This window comes from Sus scrofa, chromosome 14 (genome assembly GCF_000003025.6).
Source record: "Sus scrofa isolate TJ Tabasco breed Duroc chromosome 14, Sscrofa11.1, whole genome shotgun sequence".
NCBI lineage: Eukaryota > Metazoa > Chordata > Mammalia > Artiodactyla > Suidae > Sus > Sus scrofa.
In genome coordinates this window covers 40,311,058-40,324,494 of record NC_010456.5, presented here as the reverse complement: position 1 = coordinate 40,324,494, position 13,437 = coordinate 40,311,058, and the positions used below count along the sequence as shown (strand labels likewise).

The 13,437-nt window shown below is 45.0% G+C and overlaps 1 protein-coding gene across 1 annotated transcript; it reads left to right on the top strand.

The window, feature by feature from the left end:
• Positions 2,180-9,975, top strand: PLA2G1B (phospholipase A2 group IB; the record flags this gene model as incomplete). The annotated part of the gene is given in 4 exon segments (NM_001004037.1): positions 2,180-2,239; positions 5,182-5,341; positions 5,853-5,980; positions 9,826-9,975. Coding segments are annotated over 4 exon segments (441 nt in total). The 3' UTR covers positions 9,945-9,975.

Genomic DNA, 13,437 nt, shown 5'->3' with positions numbered 1-13,437 from the left:
CAGAAAAATAAGTCAGAGTTCCCATCGTGGCTCAGTGGCTGACGAATCCAACTAGGAACCATGAGGTTGCGGCTTCAATCCCTGGCCTTGCTCAGTGGGTTAAGGATCCAGCGTTGCCATGAGCTGTGGTGTAGGTCGCAGACAGGGCTCGGATCCCACGTTGTTGTGGCTCTGGCGTAGGCCAGTGGCTACAACTCCGATTAGACCCCTAGCCTGGGAACCTCCACATGCCACAGGAGTGGCCCTGGAGAAGGCAAAAAAAGAGACCAAAAAAAAAGAAAAGAAAAGAAAAGAAAAATAAGTCAGTGAAGGTGCTCCCGCTGTGGCCCAACGGGATTGTGGGCATATTGGGACTTGCCGGGATACAGGTTTGTTCCCTGGCCTGGGACAGTAGGGTAGGGATCCATCGTGACTGAAGCTGTGGCTTAGGTCACAACTGTGACTTAGATCCGATCCCTGTCCAGGAGCTCCCTATGCCAAGGGAGGGTCAAAAATGACCAAAAAAAAAAAAAAAGAGAGAGAGAGAGAGAGAAAAGTAAGTAAATAAATACATAAATACATTAAATTAAAACAATAGGGAGGTCCCGTTGTGGCTCAGCAGTAACAAACCCATGAGAATGCAGGTTCGATCCCTGGCCTTGATCAGTGGGTTAAGGATCCAGTGTTGCCATGAGCTGTGGCATAGGTCGAAGATGAGGCTTGCATCCAGTACTGCTGTGGCTGTGATGTAGGCCAGCAGATGCAGCTCTGATTTGACCCCTAGCCTGGGAACTTCCCTATGCCAGGGGTGCAGCCCTAAAAAGAAAAATAGTAAATAAATAAATAAATAAAACAATAGGGCCTCCCTTAGTCACAGGGTTGTTGCAGAGATCACATAAAAACCAAATGGGCTAGCACCCACTAAGCCAAGTATAAAATATTACATATTGTGTGAAATATCCAAAAGGGGTAAATCTGTAGAGACAGAAAGCAGATTAGTGGTTGCCAGGGGCTGGGGAAAAGTGACAGCTAATAAGTTCAAAGTTTCCTTTGGAGAAGAAACAAATTTTCTAGAATTAGGTAGAGATGATTGTTGCACAGCACTGTGAACGTACTAAATGCCACTAAATTGTTCACTTTAAAAATAAAATGGTTAGGAGTTCCCTGGTGGCACAGAGGGTTAAGGATCTAGCATTGTCACTGCGGTGGCTCAGGCTTCAGCTGTGGTGCAGTTTGATCCCTGGCTTGGGAAATTTCATGTGCCACAAGGACAGCCAAAAAAAACAATTAGTAGTAATAAATAATACTTCATAAGTAAATGTTTTATAATGTGAATTTCACCTAAACAATGTTATATAAACCTTTGATATGATCGTTCTAAAACCCTTTTTAGTCTACAAGTCAGCGCCAAGCTTTTAGAACCCCAAAGCCCAGGGTTTTCTTTTTCTTACAAACCCACAGTGGGGAATGGGGAGAGGGGAGTGATGTTGATGAAGCAAGAAAAAAATTAACTGTGTGCCTTAGAATCAGACATACCTAAGTTTGAGCTCCTGCTTTCCCTTTGCTAGCTGTGTGACCTGGTGCAATTTGCTCCTGTTGTCTGAACCTATTTCCCCATCTACAAGGTGCATAATTGCTGGGATCATTCAGTGAGACTCATGGCTCAGGCTTAAGCACACGAGAAAACACAGAAGCAGTAATCATTTCCTTCCCATCCCAGTTGTTCAATGGAGTCGACAGTTTTGCTCCCCCACCCCATCCCCCCCACGCATTCTGATGAAGCTGGACTGAATGCAAAGGGTTGAATGCAAGGGTAAAGATTCCAAGATATTCGACTCCAGAAATAATCCTTCAAAAAGGGCTGATAATAGGAGTTCCCTGGTGATGCAGTGCGTTAAGGGTCCCATGTTGTCCCTACTATGGCGTGGGTTTGATCTCTGGCCTGGGAACTTCCACATGACCTGGGGGTGGCCAAAACCAAAACAGAACAGAAAAAAAAAGTCCTGATGACAAGTATATCCACTACTTCCAACCCCATCCCCAAAACCCGGCTGGCAGGGCTTGCTTGTTGTTCAGGATCGTTCCTGTGGCTGACACACTCAAGGCCAACCCAGAGTCAGCAGAGAGCAAAGTAAACACTAGAGTCTTATCTTGGGGCAGCAGGGCGGCTATAAGAAGAGAGGCCATAAGTGACATGAGCCTTTTGCTCACCAACCTGACAGCAGGATGAAATTCCTCGTGTTGGCTGTTCTGCTCACAGGTAGGTGAGTTCCCCCAGCTCCATCTCTTCTTGCAATGACATCTCTCTCCTCCTGGGAACCACAGCTCACAGGGCTGGCCAGATGTAGAGTCTTTTTCAGAGCTCATGATGGGGCATGAGAGCTCCAATATTGGGGTTCCCTCAAAGCCCCCCACAGCTGGCACCTTTCCATCCTTCAGATCTGAATTCAGATGACCCCTCTCAGAAAGCCTTACCCCTGTCCATCCAAGCTCAGAGGGCCCCCTCTCCTCTTCCTCTGCCATATGGCCTTGGTATAAGAAGTTAGCACCTCCCTTTGCCTGCAATTCATATCTTTTTTTTTTTCTGACTTTTTGCCATTTCTTGGGCGGCTCCCGCCGCATATGGAGGTTCCCAGGTTAGGGGTCAAATCGGAGCTGTAGCCACCGGCCTATGCCATAGCCACAGCAACGCAGGTATCTAAGCCACATCTTCGACCTACACCACAACTCATGGCAACGCCGGATCCCTAACCCACTGAGCAAGGCCAGGGATCGAACCTGCAACCTCATGGTTCCTAGTTGGATTCTTGAAGCACTGAGCCACAACGGGAACTCCAATTCATATCTTGTTGATTCATTTCTTTTGTCATCCTACACCCACACCAAAGCATAGTCTCCACAAGAGCAGGGATAAAAGTACTGCTCTTTAATCCCTGGTGCTGTTTGCACCTTTATTGAATGAATTCATGGAATCAGAATTCACTGGTGTCACAGGGGGTTAAGGATTCAGCATTGTCACTGCAATGGCTTGGGTCACTGCTGTGGCTTGAGTTGGATGCATGGCTGGGGAACGTCCACATGCTGAGGGCACAGCCAAAAACACCAAGCAAACGAAAAGAACTTAGAATTTACTGGAATTCAGATCCCACCTCATTCATCCATTCCACATTGATGGTATCAGAACTTCCAAGGCACAGTTGAGACTGGGGACTCAGAGGTGAATGAGGCATGTTCCCTGTCTAAGGAACACACACACACACACACATACACAAACAGAGCAGTAATTTTGTGCAGGTCTGGCCTCTACAAAGAGCAAAGCTGGCTGGATCAGAGAGAAAGAAAACAGGGAGGCAGGAGTAGGGTTTGGAGATGGGCCAAGGTGGCCAGGACACTCCTGCCAGACCTGGCTCCAGGTTCTGTTCCTGGACACAGCCTCTGTCACCTGCCACCACAGAGGCAGCTCAGGGGGGAGAGCAGCCAGCTCCTACCTTTCCTTTGCTCTGGAGTTTAAGCGCAGGGGGTGTCAGTGTCCATAGCAGATCAAGGAAAGGAAGGGCCAGGCATGTGGCAGAGAGTCAACGCTGGTGGCTGATTGGACAGGATCCCCAAATCACTTAGTGCCATCTTCTCTTTAGGACACCAAACTCACAGGGTAGGTAAAGTGTCCTGCTTGTTTAAGTCTGCCGTGCCAAGCCTTGTGCTTGATTTGGGCGAATACTTAGCCAGAGGCAGACTTATTTTTTTGGCCACACCCTCAGCATGTGGAAGTTCTCAGGTCAGGGATCAGATCGAACCAGTGCTACAGCAGCATCTTGGGATTCTTAACCCTCTGAGCAACACAAGAATTTCTAGAAGCAGACTTTTAAAACTTATTTAATAATTACTGAGTATCTACTATGTGCCAGGCAATTTCTTTAATTCATGTATGGATGATTTCATTCATTTAACTCATCCTATATTTATTGAGTGCTTCCTTTGTGTCAGGCCCAAGGTCAGGCCCTGGGGAATAAAATGCATGAGGCCTGTCCTTGAGGAGTTTGTGGTTCTATGAGAGAGGGGCATTAAATAAACAGAGGGATACAGATGGTTAGAGGTAATATGAAGCAAATAATATGAAGAAAAGCAGTAGTAAAGGAGCCACTTAGCTTGGGTGCTCAGGAAGGACCTCTGAAGAGGTTGCATTTAAACCTAGATGTTTCAGAAGTTCCTGCTGGGGCTTAGCAGGTTAAGAAATCAACTAGTATCCATGAGGATACAGGTTCAATCCTTGGCCCTGCCCTCTGGGTTAACAATCTAGTGTTGCTGTGAGCTGTGGTGTAGGTTGTAGATGTGGCTCGGATACCGAGTTCCTGTGGCTGTGACATAAGCCGGCAGCTACAGCTCCAATTCGACCCCTAGCCTGGGAACTTCCATATGCCACAGGTGTGGCTCTCAAAAGAAAAAAAAAAAAGGCCACATATTGTATGATTTCATTTATATGAAGTGTTCAGAATAGGCAAATCCATAGAAACAGAAAGCAGACTAATGGTTGCCAGAGGGGAGGGGGGGAAAGAGGAGCGATTGTTAATGAGTATAGAGTGTTCTTTTGGAAGTGATGAAAGTGTTCTGGAATTAATAGTGGTGGTTACACAACTCCATTAATATACTAAAAACCATTGAACTGTTAAAATGGTGAGTTTTCTGTTATGTGAATTTTGTCTCAATTAAATATATATATATATATAAATATTTTGGAGTTCCCATTGTGGCTCAGCGGTAACCAACTGACCAGTATCTATGAGGATGAAGGTTTGACCCCTGGTCTCACTCAGTGGGTTAAGGATCCAGTGTTGCCACAAGCTGTGGCTGGGATCTGGCCTTGCTGTGGCTGTGGTGTAGGCCAGCAGCTGCAGCTCAGATTCCCCCTTGGCCTGGGAACTTCCAAATGCCACAGGTGTGGCAGTAAAAAAAAAAAAATATATATATATATATATATATTTATAAATATAAAAAATATATATTTTATATTTTCCAAAAGTTTTTATTAAAAAAAAAAATCCCGACTCACTTTACCTGTTCTTGTGTCCACCACTCTGCAGGGGAGGCAGCTGGCCAGGGTCAAGGGCACAGCATGGGGCTTGTGGGAGCCGACAGGCAGTGGGGCCTCTGGGGTGCCAGGAGCCAACCAGGATGGATTTGAACTCTGGCTGTGTCTTCTTGCAGTGGGCGCTGCCCAGGAAGGCATCAGCTCAAGGGCATTATGGCAGTTTCGTAGCATGATTAAGTGCACGATCCCCGGCAGTGACCCCTTGCTGGATTTCAACAACTATGGCTGCTACTGTGGCCTAGGTGGATCAGGGACCCCTGTGGATGAACTGGACAGGTGAGTGATCTATCTACCTGCAGAGTGTTTCTGGACGGGGGTGGGGCACAAACCAAGGATCTCACAAGGCACAGAAAGGAGATTTGCCTATTTGTTAAGGATAACACACTTTTATCTCTTATATAAACACATGTGTTCTAAGAAGACCCTGAATCCACTGCTCACTATTAGGAATGGAAAACAGGCCAGATGTAAACTAGTGGATGCTTCTGCCCTCTAGTGGCAGAATTTTGCAGCACAAAGCATCACTGCAAGGATTCCCTCTTCTACAATGGTGAACACCCGATCACTGCATCTTCAGAATACAGGCTTGTACTGTAGCCCTGCAAACATCTGAAAATCACCTTCTGTTGACCTGATATAAAGACTTAATTTTTTCAAGCCACAGGACAAGCATCTCCCAGAGCATGTCAGCCAAAACATTCCCACGGGTTCCTGAGAGAACAGGGACAGGTTGACCTGCTGCCCTCTACTTCTGCTCCTGCCCAGCTCTGTCCCTCCCCATCTCCAGGTGCTGCGAGACACACGACAACTGCTACAGAGATGCCAAGAACCTGGACAGCTGTAAATTCCTCGTGGACAATCCCTACACCAACAGCTACTCCTACTCATGTTCTAACACTGAGATCACCTGCAACAGTAGGTTTACTCGTTGTTGGATCAAGGGCCCTCACTAAGCATGGGGGGAAGTCATAGTGATGATAACCACCACTGACTGATCATTTTGCTGGTGCCAGGCAGTGTCTCCTTTAATCCTCAAAACAACCCAATAATAGAAGTTCCTGTCATGGCACAGCGGAAACGAATCCACCTAGGAACCATGAGTTTGCAGGTTTGATCCCTGGCCTTGCTCAGTGGGTTAAGAATCTGGCATTGCTGTGAACTGTGGTGTAAGGTCGCAGACTAGGCTCAGATCTGGTGTCGCTGTGGCTCTGGCATAGGCTAGCAGCAACAGCTCTGATTAGACCCCTCGCCTGGGAACCTCCATATGCCATGGGTGTGGCCTAAAAAAGACAAAAGACAAAAAAAAAATAATAGATACTGTTATTATCCCCATTTTACAGATGGGGAAACTGAGGCTTAGAAGACTGAGCCAATTGTCTAAAGGAAGGCACACAGCTCATAAATGGTGGTGTTTGATTTTTGAATACAGTCTCTATGACTCCAAAGCCTCTGATTTTTTTTTTAAAAAACTATATTTATGGAGTTACCATTGTGGCTCAGAGTGTTAAGAACATGACATGGTGTTGGTAAAGATATGGGTTCCATCCCTAGCCTTGCTCAGTGTGCTAGGGATTTGGTATTCCACAAGCTACAGCATAGGTCCCAGATGCAGCTCTGATCCTGCATTGCTGTGGCAGCTGCAGCTCTGATTTGACCCCTGTCCTAGGAACTTCCATATGCCACAGGTGTGGTCCTAAAAAAGAAAAAAAAAAGCTAAAAAAATATATAGTTGATTTACAATGTTGTGTTAGTTTCTGGGGTACAGTAAAGTGATTCAGATACATATATATATGTACCTTTTTTTTTTTTTTGCTTTTTTTTCTGGCTGCACCCAAGGCAAATGGAAGTTCCCAGGCTAGGGGTCAAATTGGAGCTACAGCAGCAGGCCTACACCACAGCCACAGCAATGCAGGATCTAAGCCATGTCTATGACCTACACCACAGCTCACAGTAACACTGAATCCTTAACCCACTGATTGAGGCCAGGGATCGAACCTGTGTCCTCATGGATACTAGTTGGGTTCATTACCACTGAGCCACAATGGTAACCCCCTATATACATACATATATATACATATATATATATATATGCATGTATACACACATATATGTATATATGTACACACACACATATTCTTTTTCAAATTAAAGCCTCTGTTTTTAACTGCCATTCTATACTGCTCCATTATTTCATAAAAAGAGCTTGGAACTAGCATGTATCAGGTACCAGGCTAGGTATTTATATGAGATGGGTTTTATTAAGTCCATTTTATAGGTTATGTAGGTAAGGCTCAAAAATAGTCACACAACTTATGGGTGGTAGGGCCAGCATTTGAATTCAGTTGCTTCTGATTTGTTTTTGTTTGTTTGTTTTTTTAGGGCCACACCTGTGGCATATGGAAGTTCCCAGGCTAGGGGTCAAATTAGAGCTGCAGCTGCTGGCCTACACCACAGCTCACAGCAACACCGGATCCTTAACCCACTGGGCGAGGTCAGGGATCAAACCTGCATCCTCATGGATACTAGTCGGGTTCATTACCGCTGAGCCATGACGGGAAATCCAGTTGCTTCTGATTTTAAAGTCTCTGGTCTTAACCACTAAGTTCTACAGCGCTCATGGTGAAAAGGTGAAATGTGTCCCTCTCTGAAGGCGGTAGTAAAGAGCAGACAATTCAGAGAGATGTAGGCTATTGTCCTGTGAGCCCAGCATTCTGGATTTCCATCGCCCTTTGGTTTGCACTCACAGACACATTCCAGTTTTAAAACACTGTACATGGAGTTTCTCTTATGACACAATGGGTTAAGAACCTAATATCCATGAGGATGAGGGTTTGATCCCTGGCTTCACTCAGTAGATTAAGGATCTAGCCTTGCTGCAAGCTGCAACATACGTTGCAGACATGGCTTGATCTGTCATTGCTGTGGCTGTTGTGTAAGCTGGCAGCTATCACTCCAATATGACCCATAGCTTCGGAACTTCCATTTATGCCACACCTGCAGCCCTAAAAAAAAAAAGAAAAGAAAATATCTTGGAAAATGTTTTATAGACATACTTAATTATTTTAAATATCTGTATAATATTTTATTGCAAGGACATTCTGTAATTTTAAAAATATGTGGTTTAAGGAGTTCTCATTGTGCTTCAGTGGTAACGAACCCAGTTAGTATCCAGGAGGATGCAGGTTCAATCCCTTGCCTCACTCAATGTGTTAAGGATCTGGCATTGCCGTGAGCTGTAGTGTAGGTTGCATGTGTGGCTTGGATCCCACATTACTGTGGCTGTGGTGTAGGCTGGCAGCTGCAGCTCTGATTCAACCCCTGGAACTTCCATATGCCACAGGGGTAGCCCTAAAATTTTTTTTAAAAAGTGATTTAGAGAAATTGGAGTTCTCTTGTGGCACAGTGGGTAAGAATCTGTGTTGTCACTGCAGTGACTCAGGTCGCTGCTGTGGCGCAGGTTCGATCTCTGGCTCAGGAACTTCCACATGCCCTGGGTATGGCAATTTTTTTTTTTTTTTTTTGTCTTTTTAGGGCAGCACCCACCTCCGGCATATGGAGGTTCACAGGCTAGGGTCTAATCGGAGATGTTGTTGCTGGCCACAGCCACAGCCACAGCAACACCAGATCCAAGCTGCATCTGCAAACTACACCACAGGGATCCTTAACCCACTGAGTGAGGCCAGGGATCAAACCCACAACCTCTTGGTTCCTAGTCAGATTCATTTCTGCTGCGCCACCATGGGAACTCCCCAAAAAATTTTTAAATAAAATCTAAAGTAGAGAAATTGGCTTATGAAACTTTACTAAGTTGAAATGTACAATACTTAGTTTAGTATATGTTTTAATGTTTTCCACAGAGTTTGCAATTGTTTGCCTATGTTATCAGAGCTCTGCAGCTTTATGAGTTTTAAAAGCAGTGAGTTCATTTAGAGGTGTGAAATAGACAGAACTTTCCAAAAAGTAGCTATTACATCTAGGATCACTGTATAAAACAGGCTTTCCAGTTAAATTTGCTTTCCGGATAGACAAGGAGTGATTTTTTTTTTTTTTTAGTCTGTCCCAAATATTGGATTCATTGTTGATTTGAAATTCCAGCTTTTTTGTTTTTGTTTTTGTTTTTGGCTAGAGATTGAACCTGAGCCATAGCAATGACAATGCTGAATCCTTAACCACTAGGCCTCCAGGGAACTCCTCCAGTATATATAAATTTTTTGTCTTTTTGTCTTTTTAGGGCCTCACCCATGGCATATGGAGGTTCCCAGGCTAGGGGTTAATTTGAACTGTAGCCACCAGCCTACACCAGAGCTACAGCAACACTGGATCCAAGCCGTGTCTGCGACCTACCACACAGCTTACTGCAACGCTGGATCCTTAACCCACCAAGCCAGGCCAGGGATCAAACATGCATTCTCATGGATGCTAGCTGGGTTCGCTAACCACTGAACCATGACAGGAACTCCTCCAGTATTTTTTTATTTGCTTTATCAGTCAACCCTAAATTTGCACCAACGGAATAGCCACCAGATCGTTTCAGGTAATTCTTCCCACCCCAGGGTTGTACAAAACACCGTCCACGGTGTTCCCTGGTGTCTTAGCAAGAAAAGTGTCCAGCATTGTCACTGCTGTGGCGCAGGTTGGATCCCTGGCCCAGAAACATCTGCATGCCATGGGCGTGGCCAAAAACCAAACAAACAGACAAACAAAAACCGAAGCGTGATCCATCCACTCTGACTCAGTCCTCTGCTCTTTCTCTTTTCCAGGCAAAAACAATGCTTGTGAGGCCTTCATCTGTAACTGTGACCGAAATGCTGCCATTTGCTTCTCAAAGGCCCCATACAACAAGGAGCACAAGAACCTGGACACCAAGAAGTACTGTTAGAGCTAAGTATCACCCCTCGAAAATGTCATCCCTATCTGCTTTATAGCCTTCACCCGTACACTGTGCCCTCCAATAAACACCTTATTGAAAAGCCTCACGTTTGGAAATTTTGGGGTTTTCTTTTTCGTTTTTTCTTTTTCTTTTTTTTTTTTTTTTGTCTTTTTGCCATTTCTTGGGCCGCTCCCGCGGCATATGGAGGTTCCCAGGCTAGGGGTCTAATCGGAGCTGTAGCTGCCAGCCTACGCCAGAGCCACAGCAACGCAGGATCCGAGCCGCATCTGCGACCTACACCACAGCTCACGGCAACGCCGGAACCTTGACCCACTGAGCAAGGGCAGGGACCAAATCCGCAACTTCATGGTTCCTAGTCGGATTCGTTAACCACTGCGCCACGACGGGAACTCCTTTTTCTTTTTCTTTTTATGGCCTAACCTGCAGCATATGGAAGTTCCTGGGCTAGGGAATTAATCTGAGCTACAGCTGTGACCTGTGCCATTGCAGTTGGATTCTTGTTTTGTTTTGTTGTCTTTTTTAGGGCTGCACCCGCAGCATATGGAGGTTCCCAGGCTAGGGGTCAAATCAGAGCTGTAGCTTCTGGCCTACACCACAGCAATGCGGGATCCAAGCCGAGTCTGCAACCTACACCACAGTCACAGCAACGCTGGATCCTTAACCCACTGAGCAAGGCCAGGGATCCAACCTGCAACCTCATGGTTACTAACCATGACGGGAACTCCAGCAGTTGGATTCTTAACCCACTAAACCACAGCAGGAACTCCTGTAGATTATTTTATTGTCTACTGAACATGACTAGGTCTCCTCTTAGTCCTTTGTGAACATCATTCCTTCCAGCCTTGGAAGCTGGATTACAGGGATATTTCTAGGAAGAGAGTACCACAAGACCTGAATGAAGATGAACAACCACTGATGATTTACCCTGTGCCAGAACTACATGTCTCTAAATTCTCTGGACAGCTCTATAGGATTTAGACACTATTAGCAAATCCTATTTTTCTAAGCTGAGCCTCAATAGGAGAGATCACCTGTCTACTGAGATGCATCTGGTAAGTAGTAAACAAGGGATCTGAACCCAGCAAGTTCAACAGACACATGCTTTTAACCATGATCCTGCCCTGCCTGAAGTGGTAGTCTCTTCAATTTGACCCAGATTCACCCCTTCTTTTTCTGCTTTCATTTCCAATGTGTTAAAACCATTTTTTCTGTAACTCCTTTCTAAACCCTTCAAAGTCTTCACCACACTCTACAAGCTGATCTTTACATTGCAGCCATGAAATATAATTAACAATAACAGCTTCTACTTCTTGAGCACTTACTGCATGTCATTGTGCTAAGGGCTTTCTGCATCTCATTAAGTGTTCAAATCAGCTCTGTGAATTCGATATTATTGCCCCCATTTTATGGATGAGGAACTAGAAACTCAGAGAAGTTAAGTCACTTGCCCATGATCACACAAATGGCAGAGTCAGGATTTGACCAGATCTGTCTGATTGGCATTGCCTGAGCTCTTAACCACTAAGTCACTTGGCCAAGTTTCTCTACAAAGGTTTGTGACTACACTAGCACTGAAATTCGCTAGAGAGAGTGGGGAGGGGCACAGAAGAGAATTGAACTGGAAAAGCAAAACTAAGAAAGGACCATGAGGACTATGAGGAGCCATCACCAAGCAGTTTTAAACCACTGAAAGCTGAGAGCATACATATTGTTGGATGTATAGCGGGCAGCAAAGGAGTATGTGCAGAGTTGCCTTTTGACCCAATTTCTCCTTCATTTCATTCATCCATTCAATGAGTATTTATTGAGTCCTCACTCTGGGCTAGACACCAAACAAAATGCTGAGGATACAATGTATTTGCAGCTGGCCTGAAGACAATGATTTATTGTTAGTTTAGTCTTCTCTGAGACTTTTTTCCCCTTGCTCTTCAAACTGGCGTATGCTACATTGCATGTGCTATGCTCTACACTCCAGACTGCACCAAGCATTTTGCACAATTATCTCATCATCCTCACAACAGCTCTATAATTGAAGGCATTATCACCTCCCCATTTTACAGATGAGGAAATGGCGAAAGATGAAAAGTAACTCGCCAAATGTCACCCACTCATAGGCAGCATAGCTGAGATCGGAATACCAGTTTGGATAATTTATGGGAAAAGTGTCAATACGCCATGAACCTACTGAAGGCAGAGTGAGATGTCTTAATCATTTTAGTATCCCTAACTGCCTGGTACTGTACTTGACACTTGGGGCACTCAATAATTTCTGAATGTTAAATGAAGTGTTGGTCATTAGGGCTTAAGATATTTTGACAGGCAAGAACAGGACTACTTTTCTTTGTCTTTTGTCTTTTTTTTTTCTTTGTCTTTTTAGGGCCATACCTGAGGCATATGGAGGTCCCCAGGCTAGGGGTCTAATTGGAGCTGTAGCCACTGGCCTACACCACAGCAACTCAGATCTGAGCCGTGTCTGCGACCTACACCACAGTTCTCAGCAATGCCGGATCCTTAACCCACTGAGCAAGGTCAGGGATCGAGCCTTCAACGTCATGGTTCCTAGTCGGATTCATTAACCGCTGAGCCACGACGAGAATTCCCAGGACTACTTTCAAGTTCAAATTCATCAAACCTAGACTGAATAGCCATTCCAGGCATACTGTGCTATAGTATGATTGCAAAGGATACACAATTAAGTTAGACCTGGTCTCACCATTTGAGGAATTGTAAAGGTCATAAATGTCTTGCTTCAATGAAAGGAAACTGCCAGTCCTCTTAGGATGAAAGAAAAATAAGTTTAGGAAACTGTTGCTTATTCCCATTTTTTCACATGATAAAACAAACATCAGAGAGAAGAGAGTCATCGGAGGACTCAAGCTGGGCTCTAAAAATACCCTCTGATGTAAAAACCTACTTTTTTTTTTTTTTTAGGGTCACACCTGCCGCACGTGGAAGTTCTCAGGCTAGGGGTCCAATCTGAGCTACAGCTGCCAGCCTACGCCAGAGCAACTCAGAATCTGAGCCGGGTCTGCCACCTATACCACAGCTCAGGAAACGCTGGATCCTTAACCCACAGAGCTAGGCCAGGGATCAAACCCCCATCCTCACCGATACTAGTCGAGTTCGTTAACCGCTGAGCCATGAAGGGAACTCTGTAAAAACCTATTTTTATCATCCCAAAAGTTGGCGCAGAGAACAAATTCTTTTAAAAAATTTACTTATTAGAGTTTATTTAGTGTTCTGTCAGTTTCTACTGTACAGAAAATTGACCCTCCTTTAACGATCTTTTTTTTTTTTTTTTTTTTTTTGTCTTTTGTCTTTTTGTCTTTTTGTTGTTGTTGTTGTTGCTATTGCTATTTCTTGGGCCGCTCCCGCGGCATATGGAGGTTCCCAGGCTAGGGGTTGAATCGGAGCTGTAGCCACCAGCCTACGCCAGAGCCACAGCAACGCGGGATCCGAGCCGCGTCTGCAACCTACACCA